Source organism: Bufo gargarizans, chromosome 4, assembly GCF_014858855.1.
Source record: "Bufo gargarizans isolate SCDJY-AF-19 chromosome 4, ASM1485885v1, whole genome shotgun sequence".
NCBI lineage: Eukaryota > Metazoa > Chordata > Amphibia > Anura > Bufonidae > Bufo > Bufo gargarizans.
The window spans coordinates 98,950,879-98,978,820 of record NC_058083.1 but is presented as its reverse complement, the minus strand read 5'-3'; the positions used below and the strand labels follow the sequence as shown (position 1 = coordinate 98,978,820).

General features: G+C 44.5%; 1 protein-coding gene across 12 annotated transcripts in view; it reads right to left on the bottom strand.

The window, feature by feature from the left end:
• TRIP12 (thyroid hormone receptor interactor 12) overlaps positions 1–27,942 on the bottom strand; it is a 152,778-nt gene that overhangs the window by 59,842 nt on the left and 64,994 nt on the right. For 8 of the 12 annotated variants that reach the window (XR_006388621.1, XM_044289055.1, XM_044289054.1 and 5 more), the window contains 9 exons: positions 19,936–20,041; positions 12,784–12,917; positions 10,423–10,548; positions 6,153–6,248; positions 2,945–3,093; positions 2,312–2,347; positions 1,635–1,730; positions 1,449–1,541; positions 789–950 (listed from right to left, as the gene is read on the bottom strand). Coding sequence is in view for 11 of the 12 variants with exons in the window: in XM_044289055.1 (XP_044144990.1) it covers positions 789–950; positions 1,449–1,541; positions 1,635–1,730; positions 2,312–2,347; positions 2,945–3,093; positions 6,153–6,248; positions 10,423–10,548; positions 12,784–12,917; positions 19,936–20,041 (998 nt within the window). In the remaining variant the exon portion in view is untranslated. The remainder of the gene's footprint in view (positions 1–788; positions 951–1,448; positions 1,542–1,634; positions 1,731–2,311; positions 2,348–2,944; positions 3,094–6,152; positions 6,249–10,422; positions 10,549–12,783; positions 12,918–19,935; positions 20,042–27,942) is intronic. The other 4 variants (XM_044289057.1, XM_044289061.1, XM_044289063.1 and 1 more) reach the window with 1 other exon arrangement.

Genomic DNA, 27,942 nt, shown 5'->3' with positions numbered 1-27,942 from the left:
CGTTGAGTCTAGTCCCCATTGACAATGAATGGGGACAAAACTGAAGCGTTTTCCTCCAGTATTGAAATTCTATGACTGATCTCAATACCGTTAAGGAAAAGCACAGATGTGAAAGTAGCCTTAAATAGGCCATATTCTGATGACACATTCCCTTCAAGACTATCTTTAATCTACTGAACATGCCTAAAAAAGGTGTTCCTCCAGATGCTTGCTGTGTCTCTAACCCTAGCGCATCAGCGACGCCGCTCCTGACAGACCGGGGACCACAGGAAAGAAAGATCCAGCATAACAGCACCACGGGGGAGATCACCATAGAACAGTGCAGGCTTCCCCAGAGACCGGAAACCACACTGAATTGGGAGGAGTGTCTCCTCCCTTTTATTCTGCAGGTTTCCTGTCTGTGGGGGTGGATTCTCTCTCTCGTGGTGCCGTCGTGGGTGAAGGGAAGACTATTCTTCTGTATTGTCCCACGTTTATGTTTCTCAAATGACAAATTCTATGGCTGTAGCACCTTTTAAAACATGGACATTAAGAGGGAAATTTATCAAAAGTAAATGGTGGAATCTGATTGGTTGCTATTGGCAGATAAACCAGTTTTCCTTTACACCACTTGTGATAAATCTCCCCCTAAGTGTTCCAGCCAATAGGCAGATCTCCACTGGTCAGAACTCAAACCCATACGGATTTTTAAAAAACATTTTAAAAACAATTAACAAGCTGATGAAAAAAATAAACTATAAAAGGGTATTATATGATGCTATACGAACTGCAACCATAAGGAATCTCACCTGATGTGTTAATCTCTGTGTCAGCAGTGGCAGAGAATCAGCAACAAAGTGAAACTCATCTGGACTGATGCTCTGGCAGCAGTTGGCTGCTATGGCTAAAGCATTCCTCTGAGCATTGATGCTGAAGAACTCTAGATACAAGAGGCAGTCGGCAAGTCCTCCCTGTGAATTAAGGAGTTCATCAGTGGATTTGTCCCCATGCATAAACTTTAAAAGAAAACCGTCACCACATAATGCTCTGCTATACAGCAGGAGGAGCTGAACAGATTGATATATAGTTTTGTGGGAAAATATTCTGTAAATTTTAAATTTGTAATTTATACTTTTATATCTCATATCTCTGGTGTTTCTGACGTTCATTGTACACAGGGGAGGTGTTATCAGTGATTGATCGTATTCTTTGTGTAAGTGTGTATACAGAGATAGCTGTGGTCACTGATGTTTGTACATGGGGGGAGGTGTTATCAGTGATTGCATACAGATTTATGAATAGAATGCTGTCAAATATAGATTTGTCAAATCTATTTCCAGAACACTATATATAAATCTGCTCAGCTCCTCCTGCTTTATAACATGATGCCTGCAGACTGCATTGCATTTCATGGTGACAGGTCCTTTATAAAAAGAACTGTGGGAGGTAGCTTCTGCAGTTGTACTTACAGCCTGTAGAATGGCTTTACTGTGCCTGCGTGATAACATTTCAAGAGCAGTGAGAGCCTGTTCTGCTACATCAATGCATTGAATGACTTGTAGCTGAAAAAGAATTAGAGGGTTATTCCATTACATTGTCCCCATCACTTAGTATGCTAAACATGTACCCCAACACAAGTGAAAGACAATTCTTACCTTTTCTAAAAACACAGGGATAGCATCGACAACCACAGCTGAGGAACGCGGGAGTGCTTCCATCATATAGGTTAAGGCTCGACAAGCATGATTCATCTACAAAAATACAGTGAAAACAATTTGTAGATTTAACATAGAATAAGCTGTACTTACCTGCTCCCTGCCACTCCGTTTAGGCTCCGTGGCTCATGGGCTGTCCTCCCAAGACTTCTAGTCCCAACATGTAAACATCATGCCTAGATGGGGTCATGTGCACCACGGCAGCTAATGACTGGCCTCAATGTTACGAGGCAGCACGCCACTGCTAGGTCAAATTACCGCTAAACCAGTCATTGGCTGCACTGTCTGTGTAGACAGTTTACAGGTGCGGGCCAGAATCGGGTGAGGACAGCCAAGGAGCCCCTACATAGTGGTAGGGAGCAGGTAAGAAAACCTCTCTTCACAGGTCCCAGTGGAGAAAAAGGGTGGTGGTAGAGGAAGACAGAAAAAAAAAAAGAAAATTTTTTTTTAAATCCTGGACAACCCCTTCAGGGGGTGAAACAGTGACTGCATTTTCAAGAGGATTGAGCCATATCTGACATTTACTAAATGAAAAAATTCACAGCACTCACGAGAAATTAACCTCTACAAGACACCTAGCTGTATGTTGTAACAAGTTTGAAAATCACAGCACTTACAATGTCAAAGTTGTGTTCCATCTGCAACAAAGTTATCTGAAAAGACAATAAAGAAAACAAAGTTAGGAGTAAACACGCAGTTCAATAGTGGATATAAAAAAAGTTTTAGAGTCTATTTGAAGGCATTTTTGTACTGAAATTCATGTATTTTTTTTATTTATTGTTCAACCATTTGACTTCTGCATCGTGCTATTCCCATACATTGTAGGCTGTGCAGTCCCCACTCCGTATGAAATCCATCAGATGAGTTATCCGATGGCTCAGTTTGCAGTCCCTCTCTCTGCTGTGCTGAACACTCATACGGCTGTTTTGCTTTTTGATTTAAGCTTGTTTTATTTTATTGTTGATATGGTAAAGATGTCGGAATAGACTTCAGTGATCAGGAGAGCAGAGAGAGGGCCTTACTGACCAAGCCATCAAAGTTTGTCTGATTAATTTTTACACTGAATGGGATTGAGCAACCTGTAATGTTTGAGAACACAAAGGCTGCACAAGATAAGTATTTATCATTTTCAGTTGGTTAACAAATAACTAACTTGCACTGTAGTATAAAATGGCCCCAAAAGGTTTTCATAGTAAGTTTTGCAGTTATTCCGATCGTAAAACCGAACTGTATGATATGATCCATCCTACCAGCGCAGGCACTACATTCTTCACAGGAAATCCTCCAAGCGTTTCTTCATTTCCCATCACCAGCAGTTGGCACATCTCTATGACAGCTTGGAGTTGCTGACTTTCATCTGTTGCCTGAAGACCCTGTAGCAACTGCTGAGCCTTGGAGCCTGAAAAAGAGTAAAATCTTAAAATCCCTTCCTGTGTAATGGGGCTTATTTTCACATTAACTAACAAGTATAACATTTCTTAAATGAAGAACTTGGATGTGCTAAAGGAAACCGGTCAGTTCTTTAAGGAAGGGCAGCATAGTGTAGTGTAGGGAAATGCACACCGATTTCAGGAAGTAGTGTTCGAGCACTAACATATACAGATATGGACCATGTGGCCAGCAGAGTCCAGCGATACATAGTTTGCCCTCACCCTCCAGATGCTGATTGACAAGTTTCTCCCTATTACTGTGCCAAAGGAGAAGCCTGTCAGTGTCGAGAAGGTGGGAGGCTAGCCCGCATCTCATTGAATGCCTTGCTGCAGCGGACTCCTTGCTGCCATGCACTGTACAATTTAACATGCAAGTACTTGTGAATTAACAGACACATCACTAATTATTAATGTGCATAATTTTTTAAGTGAAATTAGTGCCAGTCACTATACTATCCTGCCCTCACATACAGGTTTCCATTTAAACAGTTAACAAGCCCTGAAAATAAGCACACTTATGAAAGAAATTCTCGATTTGTGGCATACTTAAATAAAATTAAGACATCTAAAACAACACTAGGGCTGGGCGATTTATTCAATTCATTGGATTAATTTGCCCGTTTTGTTTCTGGTGATGGCACTTTGCCTTCTGATTGGAGCCCACACAGCGATATTGCAGGGCTCCAACTGGTTACCATTGCAACCTGGAGGCTTTTGAAGCCATCACTGTAAGCTGCCTGCTAAGCTGTACAGGAAGCACAGCATAGCAGGGAGCATGTCAAAATCCCATACACTCTAATAGATCTCTATAAGGGTAAAAGGAACAAGGGATCAAAAGATTGCTGCAATGTAAAAACTCCAAAAACCTTGGTGCAATTATTATTATTATTTTTTTTTTATTTAAACCCACAAATAACTTAATATATGTCGAAAAGTGAAACAATTTATTGAATAAAACCATTTATTGAACTGTGTCTCTGTATTTTATTTTTTCAGTTTAATAAGAAAATTGATATTTAAAATGGAAAATCATCAACAGGGTTGAAAAAAAAAAAAAAAAAAGCAAAAAAAAAAACACTTTACTGGCCTATGTCAGCATGGTGCCCAGTGTTAAACAGCTGAATGTGGGTGGGACTGCTGCAAGTGACAGATCAGCTGTAGAGACAACGGCACACAGCACTGGATGACATTTTTCACAGTATACATAATATACTACCTGTTTCTATAATATACACAAACACATTTAAGGGTGGGGTCACACTGCGTTTTAGAACCCTAATGCCTGTTGGACTTTACGTTGGGGGTATATATCTGTTTAAATACCCGAAAATGTATACTGTGACAGGTACATACAACTTCAATGAGACAACAGAGTCCAAAGATGAATCCTTTGGACTTGGTCTGTCTGACTGAAGTGAATGTACCCATTGCGGTATTTGTACACCACTGATGGAAGGCCCAGCGGGGGAACAGGGGCCAAACGTGAACCCAATCTTAGGATGATCATGGATAAGTTCTCTTACTTCTGCAGTCTATCATGCTCTTGGGTAATTTCAAAATGATACAAAACACAGATTACTAGGGGTGCACCGAAATTTTGGCGGCCGAAAATGCACCTAATCTGTTTCTGCCGATATTTTTACATATCGGCCGGAAATAGCGGGGAGGGACTGGGAGGAGGAGCTGGGGGCCGGTGCGTTCACTGTGCTCCGGCCCCCAGCTCCAGTAGTTATAAAATGTGTGCAATTAATAAGCATTCTATTCATGAGGCCCCCTCTGCAGTATTACATTCAATACAGCCACATCCTACTCACAGGGCTGTGCTGGCCGGCCAGGCAGACGAGCGGCAGCGTCACGACTGACGTCACATGCCTGCGCCGCCTCCTTCATTCAGAAAGTAGGCCGGGCACATGACGTCAGTTGTGACGCTGCCGCTCGTCTGCCCGGCCGGCCAGCATTAAGATGACAGCCCTGTGAGTAGGATGTGGCTGTATTGAATGTAATACTGTAGAGGGGGCCTCATGAATAGAATGCTTATTAATTGTACAACATTTTATAACTACTGGAGCTGGGGGCCGGAGAACAGTGAACGCACCGGCCCCCAGCTCCTCCTCCCAGTCCCTCCCCGCTATTTTCTATTAATTGTACAATGGGGGGGGGGGCTGTGGATGGCACTGTTATGGGGTGGGTGGGGGGGTCTGTGGATGGCACTGTTATGGGGTGGGGGGTCTTTTAAAAGTATTTGGGCAAAAAGGCAGTTTCGGTTTCGGTCAAGGGGTATCCTGAATTTTCGGTTTCGGACCAGAATTTTCATTTCGGTGCACCCCTACAGATTACGATACTGTAGCAAGTGGACCTACATTTTGCTACACAGTTGGACAGTGGACCAGCAAAATAAATTCTTATTGTGGGCCCAGCATTCACACAGTAACATGCCTGAATGAGATTATTTACACTGCTGTGTGCATTGCTCACAGTGATGGATGGCACAGTAACAGAAGAAACACCCGTCTCCACTGCCCATGGACAAGTATGAACATTTCTCATCGATACCAAGAAACAACCATAGCCTTAAGCAACAAATTAAATAAGTCTTCTTTATTAGGTTCCTGAAATTAAACTTCAATACACTGGCCTACAAACAGGGAGGTGCAGCAGTTAATGCCCACTACTACAATGAAGTCTGCAGTTGACGGGAAACATATCTTAATAGTAATTTTACTTTCAACCTTTTGCTAGGTATACACAACTACACAATAGGTTTCATGTAGAAACAAATTTGGTCTGGTTGGGAGTTTTTTTTTTTTCAGTGGCTTTTTTTATTTTCAGAAGACAAGAAAGACAGCTGACAGGCCTGTGTGTCCTGCATTTCACACTGCCCAAAGACAGCTGACATCTGGAGCGGGTGTTTTTCCCGGCAAAAACTGTACCAAACACTGCATATGCAAAGAAACTACACAAAGTAGCTGACAAAGCCACTAAAACCTGAGTAAATCCACCCTAAAGGTGTAATTATCTGTTTACTTACTTGCTCCACTTCCAATTGTCCGATGGAAGAGTTGGGACATACGAGGCCCAAGCGGTCCAAACAGATGAGGAGGAAGGCCTCGGGCCTCAAGAAGAGCTGTATATTTCACACAAGAGGTGGGTAAAAAAACAAAACTTAGACTGACATCCTTTGCGAACTTAAACACAATTATCTTTATGTTGCTTATTCTTCATTAGGCTACTTTCACACTTGCGGCAGTGTGATCCGGCGGGCAGTTCCGTAGTCGGAAATCGCCGCCGGATCTGCCGACTGAAAGCATTTGTAAGACGGATACGGATCCGCCCCGCAAATGCATTGCAAGGACGGATCCGTCTCTCCACTTGTCATGCGGACAGACGGATCCATCTTGTATCTTTTTTCACCGGTCTGCGCATGCGCAGGCCGGAAGGACGGATCCGGCATTCCGGTATTTTGAATGCTGGATCCGGTACCAATACATTCCTATGGAAAAAAAAAGACATTCAGGCAGGTCTTCCGTTTTTTTTGCGGGAGATAAAACCGTAACATGCTACGGTTTTATCTTTTGCCTGATCAGTCAAAACGACTGAACTGAAGACATCCTGATGCAAACTGAACGGATTACTCTCTATTCAGAATGCACAGGGATATGCCTGATCAGTTCATTTCCTGTATAGAGCCCCTGTGACGGAACTCTATGCCGGAAAATAAAAACTCTAGTGTGAAAGTACCCTTACCTGTGCATTTTAATAGATACTTTCTCTTTTTAATAGTACATGTTGCAGGGCTGTGGTCCTTTTATATAATGAAAACCTATTCTCAGAAGAGGCCATCAATATCTAATTGGCAGGTACCCGATGCCCCATCAATCAGCTGTTCTGCAGTAGCTTTGGCGCTGCACCTATAGCTCTGTCCATTGTTCCCGCAGCACTGCTCCCATTGAAGTGAATACCTACTTCTATTTATCAGATATTGATGGCATATGTTGACAGTAGGCCATCAATATAAAAGCCCCCCCCAAAAATACATTTAATGGTACAATGTACAATAAATTGCAGGCGCCACAATATATATCCAGCTTTACAGCAAGCAGTAGATTTAAAAAAGGATTGAAAAGGGTCAGTAACTTTTCAAAAATCGTTTGATATGTCAGAGAGTTTAGATTAGTGGTCGGAGACCCCCACTGATCTCTAGAATGAAGGGAGAGGAACGTGAGCACAGGTCAAGACTAGAATTAGACTATACAGGGGTAGGTTCTTTTCTTTAATATTTATTTGCGAACTAAGTTTTAATTTAAGTGTGAACAGAATATATACTGTTGTATGAGCTTCTTTCCCCTCATTTTAGAGATCGGTGGGGTCTCAATGCTCAGACCTCCTGATCTAAACTTTTGGTATGTCTATAAAATATAGAAAGTTTTTTTTTTTTTTTTTTAAAGTCAGTGACCATTCAAAACACTAGTGCCTCCTCCCAATGCTGCTTTTATAATTGACATATTTCTGAAACCAGGGGCTCATGCACACGATCGTTTGGCTTTTTCAGTGTTTTGTGGGCCGTTTTTAACGGAACAGTTTTTCGTCTCAGCAGTGTTTCTGGTTCTGTTCCATTTTTCCGTATGGCATATACAGTAATTACATAGAAAAAAATTGGGCTGTGCATAACATTTCCAATAGATTGTTCGGCAAAAACGAAACGGATACGGAAGACATACGGAGTACATTCCGTATGTGTTCCTTTTTTTGCGGACCTATTGACTTGAATAGTGCCATGGAATGGGATTTGCAGGCAATAATAGGAGATGTAAAAGAATAGTTATGGCAGATATGGCACTCATATCTGGAGGAATGCGCAAACATTAGATTTTATTGAATTCAAATATTATAATAGGCCACGGGTCATAATGAATAAAAACATCATAAATCTAAAATAATCATACAAGATACGTAAATTGTACAAAAAAACAAAATAATTAAAACATCAATAATTAAAAAAATCACTAAAGTGACGATTCACTATGTAAATCACTGAGGCATAGGATGACTGATTGAACGTATATGCCTGACAGCAATTAGTATGTCCACCACAATGTAATCTGATCGTCGAATATTATGATCGTTCGAGCCAGATTTTCGATCAAATCAATCACCATATATTCAATAACCGCAGTTGGTATGTCCACCACAATATACTCTGGTTGGCAAATCTAATGATCGTTCAGGCCGGATTTTCGATCAGGTGATCACCGAATATTCGACATCAGCGATCGACGATTAACATGTTGAAATATGTTTGTGTAATTTGCACAGAAACCAGAACGTAATTTCGGTTCGATTATTGGCTGTGAGTTACAGGTGTTGTGTTGGTCCAACACCATATATTCGAGCGGCTCACAAAGTCAATATTTCGTAATAATTCACAAGTTATCACAGCTTGAATTGCTTGAATTGTTCGGGGTTCCAGCTCTCTGGTGGCGTCCCACCTATTTATGAGCTGTACTAGTCCCTTACCTCTAAAGTGAAGTGCGGCTTTTGCCTCTGATCTCCGCTGCTTCAGTGTCTCTCGTGCTGGAATCCTGGGTTGTTCCGATCAAAGTAGAATGGAACAGTATAGCTCCAGGGAGTTCTTTGGCAGGCACGGGACAAATCTGTTTTCAACCAGCAGATGGAAAAGAGGTACAAGTCCAGGTGGTCTCCAGCGTACGCAGAAATGGTGGTATTAGATGGTCCAGATTCTTCCCAGATGCGTTTCGAAGTCTTAGTGGCTGAGGAAGAAGTCAGAACTCATAAGACTTCGAAACGTGTCTGGGAAGAATCTGGACCTTCTAATACCACAATTTCTGATGTTCGCTGATGTCGAATATTAGGTGATCACCTGATAGAAAATACGGCCTGAATGATCATTACATTTGTTAACCAGCGTATATTGTGGTGGACATACCAACTGCGGTTATCGAATATATGGTGATGATTTGATCGAAAATCTGTCTGGAACGATCATAATATTCGACGGTCAGATTACATTGTGGTGGACATATCAATTGCTGTCAGGCATATACGTTCAGTCATCCTATGCCTCAGTGATTTACATAGTAAATCGTCACTTTAGTGATGTTTTAATTATTTTGTGTTTTATTTTCTGTACAATTTACGTATCTTGTATGATTTTAGATTTATGACGTTTTTCTCCATTATGACCTGTGGACCATTATAATATTTGAATTCAATAAAATCAAATGTTTGAGCAGTCCTCCAGATATATGAGTGCCATATCTTCCATAACTATTCTTTTACATTAACTTTCTGGTGTGTGGAGTTCACACAGATATTGAGCACCATCCCATCCCCATTGATTAGTGGAGCCACCCCATTTTTGCCAATAATAGGACATGTTCTATCTTTGAACAGAACGAAAAAACGGACATGTAATGCACACTAAGACACTTTTTTTTTTTTTTTTTTGCTGACCCATTGAAATGAATGGTTCAGTATAAGTAACGCATACTGAACTAAAAAAACGGGCAGTATACTGAACGCAAAAAAAAAAGTACGTGTGCATGAGCCTTAAGGCCGAGTTCACACAAACGTGTGTGACCTGTGCCGCAGCCCACAAATTGTGGGCAGCAATGCACGATCGCCGGCCGTGGGTCAGCCGCATCGGGTCGCGGACCTATTCACTTTAATGGGTCCGCGATCCGCCCATTCCACAAAAAGATAGCACCTGTTCTAACTTTTTGCGGAATGGAAGTACGGGACGCAACCCCGCGGAAGCACTCCGTAGTGGTTGCTTCCGAGGGGTCCCGTTCCGTGCGGCCGTTCCGCAATTGCGGACCCATTGAAGTTAATGGGTCCGCATGAGTGATGCGGAATGCACACAGAACTGTGGCCGTGTATTGCGGCCCGCAATACAGCCATGGATCACACACGTTCATGTGAACTAGGCCTAAGGCTCAGTTGAAATCACAAACCCTGTTTGGTCTTTGCCAGGTGGGTACACATTGGTGCTTTTTCTTTTAAAGAGAGCCCATTAGTGATGCACGCCACTGTTGAGGCAAACATTTTAGCCCTACATCAGAGGTTTGCGTCAGTAAATTCTCCTGACGTATGCTCACAACATGTGGTGAACCCAACCTAAGCCTGGAGGACACACTAATGAATAATGCATAAAGCTGTCAGGCAAATCTCCTGGGGGAGTGCAATGAAATCAACAAACATAAAGCAGCAGAAATCATTTCACAAGTGTTCTTAATAACTTGATGTGAATTATGATGAGTGTAGGGTATGTCTTTTGTTACCTTGTAGCCTCCCCATTTCAGAGTCATCACTCTCACTTTCTCCAGATGTCGTCATCCCCACAGCACCAGCTACAGAGCTAGAGGCTGGAGGGGAGAGAAGAGATGAAGATCTTTCGCCAGTTGTTCCTGTTAAAGTTGTAAGTCATGCTATTACAATATAATTAAAAGCTGATTTAGCACGTCCTTCATGAATATATGTATGGAAAAGAAGCAGGCAAGAATGAGCAAAATAAAAGACAGTATATACTCCTGTGTAATGTGTGCAAGCCTCACAGTAAGGATCCATTCACACGTCCGTAGAATGGGTCTGCATCCCCATTAATTCTCTATGGGGCAGGAATGTATGCGGACAGCACAGTGTGCTGTCCGCATTTCCAGACCATAACCCCGATTTTCCGGTCCGCGGCTCCAGAAAAATATAAAAATAAAACATGTCCTATTCTTGTCTGCAATTGCGGACAAGAATAGGCAGTTCTATGGGGGTGCCGGCCGGTTGTATTGCGCATCCGCAATACACTACGGACGTGTGAATGAACCCCAACACGAGTGCGCCTTTTGGGTAACATCACACCCAGCACTTGTAACACTGCTGTGTCAGGTACATTCACTACACATCAGGTCAACACACAAAGTTCACGGGCTCATGTAGCTACTGTGCAGGCAATGACAAGGCCATGCATTTCCACCATGCCTGCTTCTACAGAAACGAATGTAACCTCTATACACTGGGAAGGTGGAATGAATAGTCCATAAACGGGAAAAGCCTTTATCACCAGGATTTGTATTCTAAATGTTAGTATTCAAAAGGAAGATTAATTTGGATTCACCTGTTTGTAGCAGTTGGGTGTGAGAATGCCCACTGCAGTTTTCTTTTTTCTCCACACATTCCAAGTGCCATAACTTTTAAAATTTTCTGGCGCTTATTTTTTTGGGCAAGATAAGCTGTATTTTTTAACAATACCATTTAATTTACCACAGCTTATATTGAAAAACAAGAACACTTTCCGTGTGGGTGAAGTTGAGGGAAAACCCACAATTCCCCCATGTTTAGATTTTTTGTTTAGTGTTTATGGTGTTTACTGTGTACCAAGAATGACATAACACCCGTAAACCTTATTCTGCAGGTCGGTACGATTACGGCGATACCAAATTGATATAGTTTGTTATGTTTTACTAAGTAAAAAAAATTCTTTGCATCTCTATATTATGACAGACAATGTTTTTTGTCAACTAGTGGGTTTGTCTTTTTTGCAGGGCGAGCTGTAGTTTTCTTGGTACAATATGACTTAATTCCATTTTTATTTTTTTTGGGTGGGGGTGACCCAAAAAAAACTGCAAATTAGCAGCTAATTTTATATATTTTTTTGTTATGGTATTCACGTTGCACAATAAATATTTTTATTTTTCAATACTTTGGACATTTTCAGATGCGGCTTTACCCCACAGATTCCATGGTCGCTTCTGGCACCTGCATCTGAGGGGTTAAATGACCTAGATCGGTGACATCTCCATTCTCGGTCTATGCCGGAAGGTGTCCACTGTATTATACAGCAGGCACCCGTATCCTATAGAGCGAGCTCAGCTCATAAGTCTGCTCCATACAACCCCTCAACGGAAATTAAAGCAAAAACATAAATAAATAAAACATTCTAAACTGATTAGAGGATATTTGAAAACAGAAACAGATTCCAAATTAATTTGTTCTGACCGGTCAACAATACCCCATACCTGTCTTCTGACACTGAACTTTAACCCATATGCTCTAAAGATTGTTTTAAGAGGGGTCATCCTTCGTCATCACATTCACCAGGGTGAGATGCAGTGACCCCACTGACTCGGGTCTCATGAGTATCTCTAGTGAGAGGAGACGAGCAAGGACAACCTGAGCAAAGTGAGGCACAGCTCGAGTGATGATGGCAGGGGATCAGTGTCAGAAGATGGTCGGCCCAGCAAATGTAGAGTCAAATACTCGTGTGCAATCTCCTGATCACCTGTACCAAAGACTGCAATAGCATACTAATCTAGTCCACGTAATTTTCACAGGCCGCCACCACCAGCCAGGCCATGCCTTGCTTCACAAGACCCCGAGCAACCAATCGGAACCTCACGATTTTTCAATTGGACAGAGGAAATCAGAGCCTACTCTCGCTGTCTAACCTGTTGTATCTGAGGGATTAAATGACCAGGATGGGCGTTACCTCCGATGCTGGTCATTGTGGCCAGCTGTATAACACAGCTGGCACTTAACGCGTATGGAGCAAGCTCAGCTTGCGAGTCAGCTCCATACAGTTACATCATGGTGCGTGTAACAGTTAAAATCAGAGTATAAAAAATGTATGTAAACATAATATAAGACATTACCTGCTGCTCCCTGGGCAGTATCATCTGTGCGTGCAGCCGAAGAATTGGCCCCTTCCTGATTATCAGGATCTGCCATCTTCTCCTGTCGGCGAGCTTCAGCTGCAGCTCGCTTGCCCAGGCCAGAGCCTCGCCGACTGACAGAAAGAAAGAAAGAAAGAAAGAAAGAAAGAAAGAAAGAAAGTCTATATTAAAAGGGGCTGTGGCAAGTTTATACGTTATCCCCCATCTACAGCAAAAGGGATAACTAGCTGATCGCTGGGGGTCCGACCACTGAAACCCCCACCCATTTTAATGTAATTGAAAAAAATTTAAAAATGATCGCGCCCACCGCATCGGAAACTACTGTAAAATACATTTATTCGTGCACACAGATGCACCAAAGGTATCAGATTATTTGGTGTGAACAGTGTAAAAAAATAAACCGAAAATTACACCAAAAATAGCTTTCTTCTACATTTTTTCAATTATATAACACCATAACTATGCATCTTCGAACAATGCCTAAAAATAACAAATGTTTTTGGTAATTAAAAGCCAAAATTAGCGTTAATCCTCATGTACACAAAATCGACAATTAATACAAATTTTGTTAAAAAGGTATGTTGTAAAGCTTATCTGCTCATTGTTTGTACAATGACCTTTACACAGGTCACAGAGCTGCCTAGAAAACTCTCTCATTGAAGTCAATTAGGTTTTCTCCTGACCATTGTCTTTGGCCCATGGGGCTGCTGTAAAGCATCTCTCTAAATGCTGTTAACAGCTCAGGCTAGATGGCCGTCCCAATAATCATGTTCAAGAAACAGACAAAAAAATAAATAAATAAATAAATCTACAATAAAAAAAATAAACAGATTAGAAATAAAACATGTGTCACTATCAGTTTATAACTGGCAGAATTATAATTTTTTTTTTTTTTTTATAAGCGACACATTCCCTTTAAGAAATAAAAAGGATTTTTGTACTTACAGTAAAATCCCTTTCTCGTTAAATGCATTGGGGGACACAGCACCATGGGTATATGCCCAGCTGCCACTAGGAGGCTGACACTAGGGCTCCGCCCAGGTGGGTTATACCCTCTCCACAGCCACTAGGCTAATCAGTTTGTTCTAAAATCAGTAGGGGGGAGAAACAAAAGCAAAGAACCAACATGTCCTGGACCGGGAAAGGATCGAGAACGGCAGCCCAATCACAAACCGGGTGGGATCTGTGTCCCCCAATGCATTGAACGAGAAAGGGATTTTACAGCAAGTACAAAAATCCGATTTTCTTGTTAATGGTATTGGGGGACACAGAACCATGGGAAGTCCCAAAGCAGTCCCTGAGGGTAAGAAGAGAACAGTCATGGCCAACAGTTGGGTGCCCAGGTGCAAGAGAACCAAGTGACCCAACAGAACCAGTAAAGGCTATAGCATGAAATGATAGAAAGGAAAAGCCAGGAAATGGGCAGAGGGGACCAGGAAAAGTCCCAAGAAATAAAAACGTGCGAGACCTCCAAGATCCAAAGGACAAGTACCTGGGAGAAAGTGCCAGAAGCCAGCAAAGAGCAAGGGGAAATACCCAGCTCCACCCAAGGCTGGGAAAAAGGAAAAATCTAGAGGATAGGGAACAGGGCAAGATGTCTTGCGCAAGGACAGAGGGGTGCACACTGGAGAGCCAGAGGAAGGAACTGGAAGAACCCGGGCTCCCCATTAATGAAACAGGAGCGCAGCACCACCGGAAGGAGTCTCCTGGAAGTGACCTAGCCAAACTGCATAGAGAAGGATGCCCTAGGAGGAGGATCTATAAGAGGACAAGAAAAATAAGATGGCTGCAGGTAGCCAGCGAGAGAACCTGGACAGGGGGGGGGGGGTGCCTGGGAAAAGGACAGGAGTCCTGAGCCAAGGAAGGAACCTCCTGGACAGAAGGCTAAAGGAAGACCCTGAGGAACGCCCAGTGGCAAAAGGAAGGCAACTCTAAAACCCAGAAGCAAGGTGACCCAACAAGGAAGAGGACCTGGTAAGGAAGACCACTCAGAATGGTCTCAGGCCAAACACATGCCCAGCCATGGCTGTTTAAATACCATGTGAGGTCCCAGGAGCAGATGTCAGGGTTGAGAGGAAACAGGGAGGCACTGGAGAGAGCGGGTATAGCAACAGTCACCATAGGAAGAGAGAAGTCTTCTTCCACTACAAGACAGGTGCAAGAAGAGAAACTATGAAAAGGAGGAGGTGGGACCCCACCCCGCCCAGGAATGCATCCACCCCCTTGTGGAGAAGGGAGTACTTGTCGATGGCAGGCACGTAAGGGATGGGGGGGGAATCTATTATTAAATTTAAGGCCAGAGGAAACCATGACCACATGAAGGCTCAGAAAAAACTCAACCAGTCACAGAGATATTAAAGTAAAGAAGAGAGGACTCTGAACAGCCTAGGGAGGAAGCGTTCCGATAATGTGAGAAAGTGCCACCCCCCTAATGGTCATATGAAGAAAAATTGCTATACAGAGCAACAAGCTCCCAGGAACTGGGACCCAAAACTGAGGAGATACAAAGTGGAGCAGAAAGAAACCAAACCAGGCCCAAAGTAGTAGCTGTCATCCAGAGCATATAGATATGCCATGGGAAACTGCCCCAGAGGATCAGCGACCCCAAGCAAAATAACCTAGTCAGAGGCCCAAGAGGGGCCCACAGGTGTGGACCACATCCGAACATAATAGCCAGGCTAAGAAACAACAAAAAAAAAAAAAAAAAAAAACAACACATCAGCCATGGTTCACTAAGGGCTCTTTCACACTTGTGTTGTCCGGATCCGGCGTGTACTCCATTTGCCGGAATTACACGCCGGATCCGGAAAAACGCAAGTGAACTGAAAGCATTTGAAGACGGATCCGTCTTCAAAATGCGTTCAGTGTTACTATGGCAGCCAGGACGCTATTAAAGTCCTGGTTGCCATAGTAGTAGTGGGGAGCAGTATACTTCCAGTCCGTGCGGCTTTAGCGTCCTGGCAGCCATGGTAACCATTCAGAAAAAGCTAAACGTCGGATCCGGCAATGCACCGAAACGACGTTTAGCTTAAGGCCGGATCCAGATTAATGCCTTTTAATGGGCATTAATTCCGGATCCGGCCTTGCGGCAAGTGTTCAGGATTTTTGGCCGGAGCAAAAAGCGCAGCATGTTGCAGTATTTTCTCCGGCCAAAAAAAGTCCCGGTCCTGAACTGAAGACATCCTGATGCATCCTGAACGGATTTCTCTCCATTCAGAATGAATTAGGATAAAACTGATCAGGATTCTTCCGGCATAGAGCCCCGACGACGGAACTCTATGCCGGAAGAAAAGAACGCAAGTGTGAAAGAGCCCTAACCATGCCAAGTGTAGTGACTGACATACCGTTTACACTGCCCTAGAAGGGGCAAGTACAGCACCCTGGCTGTCGTCAAAGAATTGCGGACACCAATATGGCCAAAAAGGACGCCGTATTCACCAGAAGCCGGAAGAGCCTACACTGACATGTAGAAACCAGCTATCGGCAGAGCACAGTGAAACCCCCAAGAGGAGGAAAAAAAAGATTGGTAGGAGGATACAAAACGGCAAGGCCAAATAAATGTAACGTCTGGCAGTAGCACCGCCACTCCGAAAACAGAAGGGCGTACAGAGGATGCCAAGAGCATGGAAAAAAACTGAGGGACTATGTCCGATACAGGAGCCAGCAGCAGAAAAAACTCCCACCTTAGTAGGTGCATGGTGCTCATCAGTCCTGCCACAGCCATGTGGGAGAGGGGGTCCAGCAATGACCCGAGTACTGCAGTAGCAGCTGGTGCTCACACTGCAGCGTATCCCTGTTGTATAAAGCAGCCAGTGATGATCCACCAGAACCGGAGCCTGTAACTCTGAAAACAAAGCAGAAAGATAGCAACAACAGTGCGATTACCCCAAATTATCAAATGGGGTAACATGACCATGCGGAATACAGCAGTACGTCATAGGGTTGTCAAAGAGCATACTCAGCATAATAGCCAACAACCAGCCCAAGGTGGAGAAAGTGTGGTTTGCCTAGTGCCTATCAGGGTCCTAGGAACCTTGCTAGATGTTGCATGATGCATTAAGTAAAAACCATGCCCACTATAGAGGCAATGAGAGGGCTTAGTGCACTCAAATAGTTGTGACAGGGGGTGTACAGTATATACACCACTAAATGAAGGGGGGGTGTCTAGCACATAATCGAATACACCACTAAAAGAAGGGACTAATGAGAGGGCCTGGTGCAGGAATACTGAACAGGCTGTCAAACATGGAATTCCCATAATGCGAAGGAGCAAGGCAGAACAGATACATTACTCCACAATGGATTAATCACAATGCAGGATGCCTGTGGTCTAGTAGGGCTGAAATTGAATAGGCCTGCCATACCAGATCTAACAATGGCACAACTACTCCACCCAAGAAAGGGGGGACTAATGCTTACCAGGTACACACCGCAACCGGGATGGTTTGTCAGATACAGCACCCGGAGATGTACGAGTACACTACTGGAGGGGGCGGCAATGGGTTTCCAGATGCATACTGGAACTAGGAATGAGTGATGAATACCGCAACTGGTGATGGTACAATCACGCGCATGAAGAGGGGCAACTTGTTGCCCAGCACACAGTAAAAACAGGAAAAGCATTGCAAGAGCCGTATAGGCCACAGTTTGCACGAACAGGACACAGGGTTTGGAGATGGTACGAAAACTCCACCTGATGAGAGAGTAATTCAATTACGTAGTGCACACTAGGACCAGGATGGTATCTTGGCTACAGCAACTGGAGATGGTACAGGTACTCCGCCTGGTAAAGGAGTAATATGGATGCCCAAAACACTCTAGGACCAGGAATGTGCATTGAATGTAGCCCCTGCTGATAGTGCCATTACTCTGCCTGAGAATGGGCACCTTGCAAGCAGGAAGGTCTGCCGGATACATCATTTGGAAGTGGTATGAAAACTTCCCCCTGAGAAGAGGAAGGCGTACGTACCTGGGGCACCACCTAGGTGTGCCGGCATGCTAATGGCCTGGCGAGGGCACGACCACACACTGGAGAGTCGGCAAACTGGCTTAACTTTGTGGATGGGAAGTATCTTTGTGACCAGAGGAGTCCCATCTGAGAATCCACTAAAGGGGGTTCCAACGAAGGACAGAAGAGGTCCCTCAGTGGACATTTGTCTTTGATCACCCAGAGAGCTTCTGTATGGTGAAAGACAGCCTGGTGCTCTGCTCAGAGTCAGAATCAGTGCAGAGGAGTCCCCCTGATGAGGCAAAAGTAACTGGAGGTGATTCCCTCAGTACTAGTCCTGTCCTGTATAAACTGCCCTGGAAACCAGGATGTAGAGGATGAGCGGGACTTATGAGGGGGGACCCTAGGCCGTAACCTCAAAAAGTGCATGGCCACAGACAGGAGCGTGTTCTGCTCAGATCTGGAATCTGAGTCAGGGGTGTCCCTCGAGGCGGCGGAAGCGCAATAGGAGAGGAGTCATAGTCAGCCTCAGACTAGTCTTGGGGGCGACTCGAGGACACAGAGGGGGAGAGGGACCTAGGTGAAACACCACGAGGTCGCTCACGGGACCTGTTGCTGAAACCCTCCCTGGAAGGTGAGCGTGCCCCTTCAGTGGAGGAGTCCCTGGGAGGGGCAGAGGCAGCTATAATTTGGGCAGGCAAATGGCACAAAAACTCTACCATGGAGTGGGCAGTCGAGCAAGGTTCCCTATGGCCTGGGTAAGGGAAGAGGTCCATTCAGGGGGGACCAATGCAGGAAGGGGCAGGACTACCTGAGGGGGTCTAGGTGCAAGGGACTGCACACAAATAGGCTCAGGATGACTGCATGGCAACTGTTTACGCAGAGGGAAAACCTAAGTGCATGGCGACCCTGGGGGGGGGGCGTGCTGCAGCAACCACCTGACCCTAGGTGCTGGGGCCCTAAGAGGTGCTGCAGCAGCCACACAAGGAGCAAGAGACCTTTGGGAGAGATGCCCACGAGTTTCAAAAGTGCAGGAAAGATGGAGGCCCCAGAAGCGGAGGAGTATCCAAACTCCGGCCATGGAGCAGAGTCTGCATTGAAGTAGATGGTAGGGGGGACAAGGAGACCCCTCCCAAGAGCACTAGGAGTGGAGAGGAGCGAAAAAAAAAAAAAAAAAAACAACAGGAGGCCAGGGAGAGCGAGAAAAAGATGCGGCCTAGTGGGGAGAAAAGGGGCCTCGAGTTTTGGGGTGGCCAGAAAAGAGGCTCTGCTGGCAGGTAATGGCCGCGGGAAAACCGGGGGCCTCCGGAGGAAAGAAAAGAAAACCAGGTTGGTAGCCTCCTGGGGGGAAGTGACTCACGAGGAGGGGACAAAAAAAAAAAAAACCCACCAGGGGCCTGGGGACAGGCTAGGGAAAATTACGGCCTAGTCCCAGCAAAAGCTGGGGACTAAATTAGGTGGAGTGGCTAGAAAGGGTGTCGGTGGCTAGGCAAGGGACAGGGAGCCCAGATGGGGAAAGAAACGACCCCCCACTGAGAATAAATGCAGACACCCGGATGGGGTGGGAGGAAGGTACAGGGGAACCTGGTTACAAGAACCCCCAGGATAGATCGGAAAGGGGGGGGGGGGGGGGGGGGAAGGTGCCTGACCTATGGGGAAGGGCAGGGACACTAGGAGGATAATTACCGTCCGGAGTCTTCGAGCGCCGCAGAGTCCCCCCTTCGGCAAACTCGCACTTACGTGGGATTGCTGGCATGCCACTGCGAATGCAGTAATGGATGACCGGTTAGGTACTGAAGTACGCGCCCGCAGGGGGTGCTATTAAAAAAGGTAGATATCAACGATGACGACCCTCCTGCAGCAGGAAGAGGCCCACAGAAGAAAAGAAAAAGAATAAAAACAGAAACAAAATAAAATAAGACCTGAAAAAATGCAAAAAAAAAAAAAAAAAAAAAAGAGCAGGTCAGGCCTGCCTCAAACTAAATGGATTAGCCTAGTGGCTGTGGGGAGAGGGTACAACCCACCTGGACGGAGACACTTTTTTTCTAGTGTCAGCCTCCTAGTGGCAGCTGGGCATATACCCATGGTGCTGCGTCCCCCAATGCCATCAACAAGAAATTTGGGTTTTACAACTTTCCATTTTAAATCACTGACACCTGTAGCCTCATCTCAGTCGTACATACCTGGTGCTAGCACAGGAGCCCGTGGTCTTTTGTCGTGTGCTCCGCCGCAGGCTGGGGAGCTCAGCAGGCGGCGACTCACTGCGCTTCTTAGTGGATTTTCTCAAGTCTGAAATGGGGAAAAAAAAATTATATATATTATTAGAGCACCAAAAACTGTTCCAGTCGTCACCTCGATAAACACATAACCAACGAAGAAAGAGAAAATAGTTGCCCACGTTTATTAAAATGATATCCTAGAATGGGGCGTACAGAACATACAGACCTCTATATAGCTGACCCTCACATTTACTTTATACCCTGTTATTGCAAAAAGTAAAAACTAAAGTTAACCCCAAAAGGAAGAAAATTTTTACACAAAGGTTTTTAGGGGCATTTTGTGAGATAAAAATGGCAGCTCTGGATTTTAGCTGAAGGTCTGTGGGAAATAGGGAAACACAAGCGTTTTGGTTAATTGGGTGGCTTTTTTTGTCCTTTCTTTTAAAAAATGAGGCATCCTGTAGCTCGAAGTTTTTTCAGGCTTTTTGACACAGCTACCTGTGTCCTCTGGTGGTCGATCCAAACAAAAGGGACCACCAGAGGACCAGGTAGCAGGTATATTAGACGCTGTTATCAAAACAGCGTCTAATATACCTGTTAGGGGTTAAAAAAAAAAAATCGCATCTCCAGCCTGCCAGCGAACGATCGCCGCTGGCAGGCTGGAGATCCACTCGCTTACCTTCCGTTCCGGTGAATGCGCGCGCCTGTGTGCGCGTGTTCACAGGAAATCTCGCGTCTCGCGAGATGACGCATATATGCGTGACTCTGCGCAGCGCTGCCGCCCCCCCCCCCCCTGTATTGTAATAATTTTTTGTTGGTGGCACAGTGTGCGCCCCCCATCGCCCGCAGTGTGCGCCCCCCAGTGTGCGCCCCCCCATCGCCCCCCCCCCCCCCGATCATTGGTGGCAGCGGAGTTCCGATCGGAGTCCCAGTTTAATCGCTGGGGCTCCGATCGGTAACCATGGCAACCAGGACGCTACTGCAGCCCTGGTTGCCATGGTTACTTAGCAATAGTACAATAGTTAAAAGATTCATACTTACCTGGGAGCTGCGATGTCTGTGTCCGGCCGGGAGCTCCACCTATTGGTAAGTGACAGCAATGCGCCGCACAGACCTGTCACTTACCAGTAGGAGGAGCTCCCGGCCATCACCATGGGAACACCTCTGTGTTAGAATATACTGTCGGAAATGAGTTTTCACGATGTAACTCATATCCGACAGTATATTCTAACATAGAGGCGTTCCCATGGTGATGCTTCAAGTCCAACGGATCACGGACCTACGGACCCCGTTTTTGCGGACCGTGAAAAAATACTGTCGTGTGCATGAGGCCTTACTCTGCTACATCAATAATTCAACACCTAGAATTCTTTTTTTCTTTTACTAAAAATATGTCCTTTTTATAAGGCTACTTTCACACTTGCATTTTGTGTGGATCTGTTTGTATTATCTGTAACATAGCCAAGACGGATCCGTTTTCTATTGTGCCAGTGAAAACTGATCCGTCCCCATTGACTTACATTGTGTGCCAGGGCGGATCCGTTTGGTGCCTGTCTCCAAAGCGGAATGGAGACTGAACTGATGCATTCTGAGCGGATCCTTTTCCATTCAGAATGTTCCGTTTTGGACCCCTTGTAAGAGCCCATGATGGATCTCACAAACTGAAAGCCAAAACGCAATGTGAAAGACTTGTACTTTAAAGGGATTCTGTCACCTTGTTTTCGGTTATAGAGCTGCGGACATGCACGGCTAGATCGCCGCTAGCATGTCCGCAATATACCTGTCCTATAGGGCTGTGTCCTTTTTATTTTGTTTAAAAAATTATTTTAGAGATCTGTAAATGAGCTTTGTAAGGAGCCCAAGGGGCTGTACAAATCTTCCTGGTGCCCAGCCACGCCCCCCTGTGAAGGAGCCCAGCACCGCCTGCGTCCTCCGAATCTCCTCCTTTCGTCACAGTTAGATTGCCGTAGTCTTCTTTCCAAAATGGGGTCACATGTGGGGTATTTATACTGCCCTGGCATTTTAAGGGCCCGAAAGCGTGAGAAGAAGTCTGGGATCCAAATGTCTAAAAATGCCCTCCTAAAAGGAATTTGGGCCGCTTTGCGCATCTAGGCTGCAAAAGTGTAACATGTGGTATCGCCGTACTCAGGAAAAGTTGGGCAATGTGTTTTGGGGTGTCATTTTACATATACCCATGCTGGGTGAGATAAATATCTTGGTCAAATGCCAACTTTGTAACTCAGTAAATCGCATCATTCATGCGGACACAAAAATCGCCGTTTGCCAGCAGCAGATCATGTGGTGTAAATAGCATCTGCTGCTGTCAGTATGAGGGACAAGCAATGGCATTACCGATCGCTTCTCCTCATACTGTGGAGGAGATCTCTGCTTCTCGACTGTATACACCTGCTGTATTGTCCCATGTAAAGGAAACTTGAGGCATTATTCACACAGTGTTTGGTCAATGATTTTCATCAGTGATTGTGAGCTAAAACTAGGTGCGGGTCAAAAACTCAGAAAAGGAGCATATCTTTCCATTAGCACTCCAGTTTTTGGCTCCCAATCACTGACCAAACACTGACTGTGTGAATAAAGCCTAAAGGAGGGTTTAGATCAGGCATCCTCAAACTGTGGCCCTCCAGCTGTTGTAAAACTACAACTCCCACAATGCCCTGCTGTAGGCGGATACCTGTAGGCTGTTCAGGCATGCTGGGAGTTGTAGCTTTGCAACAGCTGGAGGGCTGCAGTTTGAGGATGCCTGGTTTAGATGCGCGGATGTCACAGCTGATTGCTCGTTCAGTGAAGGAGACCTCTGTATTTACATGCAGCGATCACCGCCACAGTATAGTGACGAGGGATCGCTATTGCTCGTCCTCATACAGCAGCATTGTTTCTGGGCTGCAGATTGAGGTTTAGATGGCACAACCTGCTACCCAGAATTGATTTGCCTGCGCGAACAACAGGATCACCTGATGAAAGAGCATTTTGTTTGTTCGTCGGGTGATTGGCAGCACATTTAGTTGGGCAGATTGTAGGGAACAAGCGTTTGCAGAAATGTTCGTTCCTGATAATCTACCCAACAATCGGGTCGTGTAAATCCACCTCAAGTTCTGAACTAATAAGCTAATCATAAGCTCGTAACATCATAACACACGTGCACGTGGCATTAATCACCAAGGAATGTGTGGACCACTCCCCAGTCAAAATACTGGTTAGACTAGACTAACAGCTATAAAAAGCATTTATTAGAAGTAAATATACCAATTATATTTCAAATGAAACCAACTCTTACTGAATATCAGCTAATCCACAAAGTGAAGTGACATTCAACCTAATGTATAAAAATAGGACCTTCTTACCCACAGCAACCAAACACTGAGCTTAAATGGGCCTACCCATCCAGGACATCCCAAAGGTGGGACCCGCACCTATCTTCAGAACGGAACCTCCAAAGTGAACAGAGAGAAGCTGCACATGCATGACCAACCTCCGTTCACTACTATGGGTGTTAAGAAAAAAAACTGAGCTGGCTTAGCCATTTCCAGCTGTCCCATAGCAGTGAATGAAGAGGTGGCCGTGCGTACACAACACTCACACGCACTCTCCATTCACTGCTATGGGATTTCTTAAAAAAAAATAGCCGTGCATGCTCGTTAGGCCATTTTCGTAATGTCCATAGCAATGAGCACGCTGTGCATGTGAGGTGAGACCTGAACCTATCGGACATGGATGGCATATCCTAGCAATATGCCATTAATGTCCTGATCCCTTTAAAAGCAAAAGGATAGTCCAGAAAAGCTGACTGGTTAGCCTGGTCTACAAGGAGACTTTGAGAGTCTGTATACATACAGTTTGCGGCCCCTGTGCAGAAACACAGCTAATCGCGTCCAGAACTGGATTAAAGGTCTTCCTCAAGCATTAGCAGGTTGGGTCACCCGTCGTCAGCGACGGTTGAGGAGCAGAAAAGACAGAAGCATTTATTACTGCTTTTGCCTTCGCCTCAAATAGGTGCATAGCGCTCACTGAGCAGCCATGACTCTTCTACTATTCAATCTGGCGATCACGTGAACACTGGGTGTCTTGGGGCAGATCAGAGCAGCAGGGTCTTAGCAGACTCCGATCAGCTCCGCCTTGTACAAAGTCCCCACAGGGGGTTGTTTATCCTCTAACTAGGGCTCTTTTGGATGCCCCAGTTACAGTAGAAATAGTGCAAAATAAAAAATAAAAATATTTCACCGACTTCTTGGGGGACATAAGGGTTCAAATATTTTACAGAAAATTATTACAATTTTTTTATAAAATACAAATGAAAACAGAAAAAGTACAAAGCGTGTCAGTGTAGAAATATAAAAAATGTAAAAAAAAAAAAATACATTTTGATGTCAGTTTGCATATTTAAAGAATAAGGTGCTGTAATTTGAAAAAACAAAACAATGACACTTTAAAAAATGTTTTGCAGTTTTCCCCAAATAAAACTAAAAGTAAATACGGTAAAAGAAATTATACAAAATCTATTAACCCCTTCCCGCATATGCGCATAACTGTACGTCCATATTGCATGTTCGTTACCGCAATCAGGCGCACAGTTATGTCCGAATTGTTACCAGGCATTGTCAGTGTCACAGTGCCGGAGTCTATGACGTCGCAGACAGAGGAGACCCAGGAGAAGCTGGCAAGGTACCAATCAGCGGTCCCTTGTCAGCAATCTCTGATTGGTTAGTCAGTACACACTAACCAATCAAAACATACTGAGGCTGAAAATGTAATTTGCAAGCTCTGGTCTCCACAGTTCGTGACCATGGAGATCAGAACGTTCAAGAAGGTACCCCTCTAAGCCTCCATTGCGCCATCTGTGACCCTTGCCGTGCTACCTGTGCGTCATGCTGCCCCCATTAGAGACTCTTGATGGCAGTGACTCAAGAACTTTTAAAAAGTTAAAAAAAAAAATAATAATAATATTTAAAAAAAAATCCTTTTCCCCCATATTCGCTCATTTATATTCGATTAAAAAAAAAACACAACATAGAATGTGTCAGCAGATAAGAACCGTTTGGCCCATCTAGTCTGCCCAATATACTGAATACTATGGATAGCCCCTGGCCCTATCTTATATGAAGGATGGCCTTATGCCTATCCCATGCATGCTTAAACTCCCTCACTGTATTTGCAGCTACCACCTCTGCAGGAAGGCTATTCCCTGCATCCACTACTCTCTCAGTAAAGTAATACTTCCTGATATTACTTTTAAACCTTTGCCCCTCTAATTTAAAACTATGTCCTCTTGTAGCAGTTTTTCTTCTTTTAAATATTCTCTCCTCTTTTACCTTGTTGATTCCCTTTATGTACCGTATTTTTCGCCGTATAAGACGCACCGGCGTATAAGACGCACCTAGGTTTTTGGGGAGGAAAATAAGAAAAAAAATATTTTGAACTAATTGTGGTCTGTGGGTGATGCACTGTTATGGGGATCTGTGGATGACGCACTGTTATGGGGGATCTGTGGGTGACACTTATAGGGGATCCTCTCTGGATGGCGCTGTTATGAGGATCTGTGTATGACAGTTATGGGGGGGGATCTGTGGATGACACATATATAGCATCTTATGCTATGTGTCATCCACAGATCCCCTCCATAAGTGTGGGGGTCGCATTTGCTTTTATAATGGGGGTGGGGGTCGCATCTGCATTTATAATGACAGCGGGGCCCGTGCAGTGACTGTATTCTACTACACGGGCCCCGCTTACTGTACAATCATATCCCTAATACCGTAGTTAATTGTTGTGTGCACTGCATGTAAAAGCATAATGAGCGATGATGAGCGCTATTACTTACAATTAGAAGCGCTTGCCGTTCGGAGCAGGGAGGAGGGAGGAGGCAGGAGGCAGGCCGGGAGGACGGGCGCTGGCAGTGTGAGTCATCCGTCATGCGCCCACGCCGCCTGCTTCATTCATGAAGCAGGCGGCGCAGGCGCGTGACGTATGACTCACACTGCCAGCGCCCGTCCTCCCGGCCTGCCTCCTCCCTCCTCTCTGCTCCGAACGGCAAGCGCTTCTAATTGTAAGTAATAGCGCTCATCATCGCTCATTATGCTTTTACATGCAGTGCACACAACAATTAACTACGGTATTAGGGATATGATTGTACAGTAAGCGGGGCCCGTGTAGTAGAATACAGTCACTGCACGGGCCCCGCTGTCATTATAAATGCAGATGCCGCCCCCAGCCCCTCCTCCCTCACAGCTGATATACCCGCCGCACGGCATCGCGGCGGGTGTATCATTGAAAACTAAGCAAAATCGGCTACATTCGCCGTATAAGACGCACTGCTATTTTCCCCCCACTTTTGGGGGGGAAAAAGTGCGTCTTATACGGCGAAAAATACGGTATTTAGAAGTTTCTATCATATCCCCTCTGTCTCGTCTTTCTTCCAAGCTATACATGTTAAGGTCCGTTAATCTTTCCTTTAAATTGGTTTCACCACATCCATAACGATTGGGATCTATAAAAGGATCATATTACTTATCCCACGTGGTAATTGCCATATATAAAAAGTAAAACATTGGACACAATTGCCAATTTTGTCACACTCAGTACAAAAAAAAAAATCCAAATTTAGGGCGCATTTTCTCCTGTTACCCCTTGTGGTAATGAAATGCAGCATTCTATAGGTATTTAGTGCAGTATTATGTGGTAATAACTTTGGAAAAATTTTACTTATCCAAGCCTTTCCGAGACTGTTTTCTCATTACACATTGTATTTTAGGACAGTGACAATTTGAGTTAATATATTTATTTCACCTTTATAAAAACAAAAACTCAATTTACAAAAAAATTGGAAAAATTAACATTTTTCTAAATTGGACTTTATCTACCTTTAAGACAGATAGTAATACCTCATAAGATGATCAATCAACATTTTCCATATGTTTGTTTTATGTTGGCATCACTTTGTAAGGGTCCATTCACACGTCCGTTATTTCTTTCCTGATCTCTTCCGTTTTTGGCGGAACAGATCTGGACCCATTCATTTTCAATGGGTCCTGGAAGAAAAAAAAAAAAAAAAAAAAAAAAGACATTGTGCTGTCCGATTTTTTTCAGGACCCATTGAAAATGAATGGGTCCAGATCTGGTCCAGATCTGTTCCGCAAAAAACGGAAGAGATCAGGAAAGAAATAACGGACGTGTGAATGGACCCTTAATGTCATATTTTTTTTTTTAGGATGTTAGAAGACTTAGGCTGAGTTCACACGGGCGAGATTTTCCGCGCGGGTGCAATGCGTGTAATGTGAACACATTGCACCCGCACTGAATCTGGACCCATTCATTTCTATGGGGCTGTGCACATGAGCAGTGATTTTAACGCATCACTTATGTGTTGCGTGAAAATCGCAGCATGCTATATATTGCGCGTTTTTCACGCAGCCCCATTCAGGCCCCATAGAAGTGAATGGGGCTGCGTGAAAATCGCCAATATCCACAAACAAGTGCGGATGCAGTGCGATTTTCACTCACGGTTGCTAGGAGACGATCGGGATGGAGACCCGATCATTATTTTCCCTTATAACATGGTTACAAGGAAAAATAATAGCATTCTGAATACAGAATGCATAGTACAATAGCGCTGGAGGGGGTTAAAAATAAATAATTTAACTCACCTTAATCCACTTGCTCGCGCAGCCGGCATCTCTTCGGTCTTCTTTTTTTGCTGTGTGCAGGAAAAGGACTTGTGGCGACGTCACTCCGGTCATCACATGGTCCGTCACATGATATTTTACCATGGTGATGATCACGTGATGACCGGAGTGACATCACCACAGGTCCTTTTCCTGTACACAGCAAAGAAGAAGACAGAAGAGAAGCCGGGCTGCGCAAGTGGATTAGAGAGTTAAATTATAATATATATTTTTTAACCCCTCCAGCGCTATTGTACTAAGCATTCTGTATTAAGAATGTATTATTTTCCCTTATAAC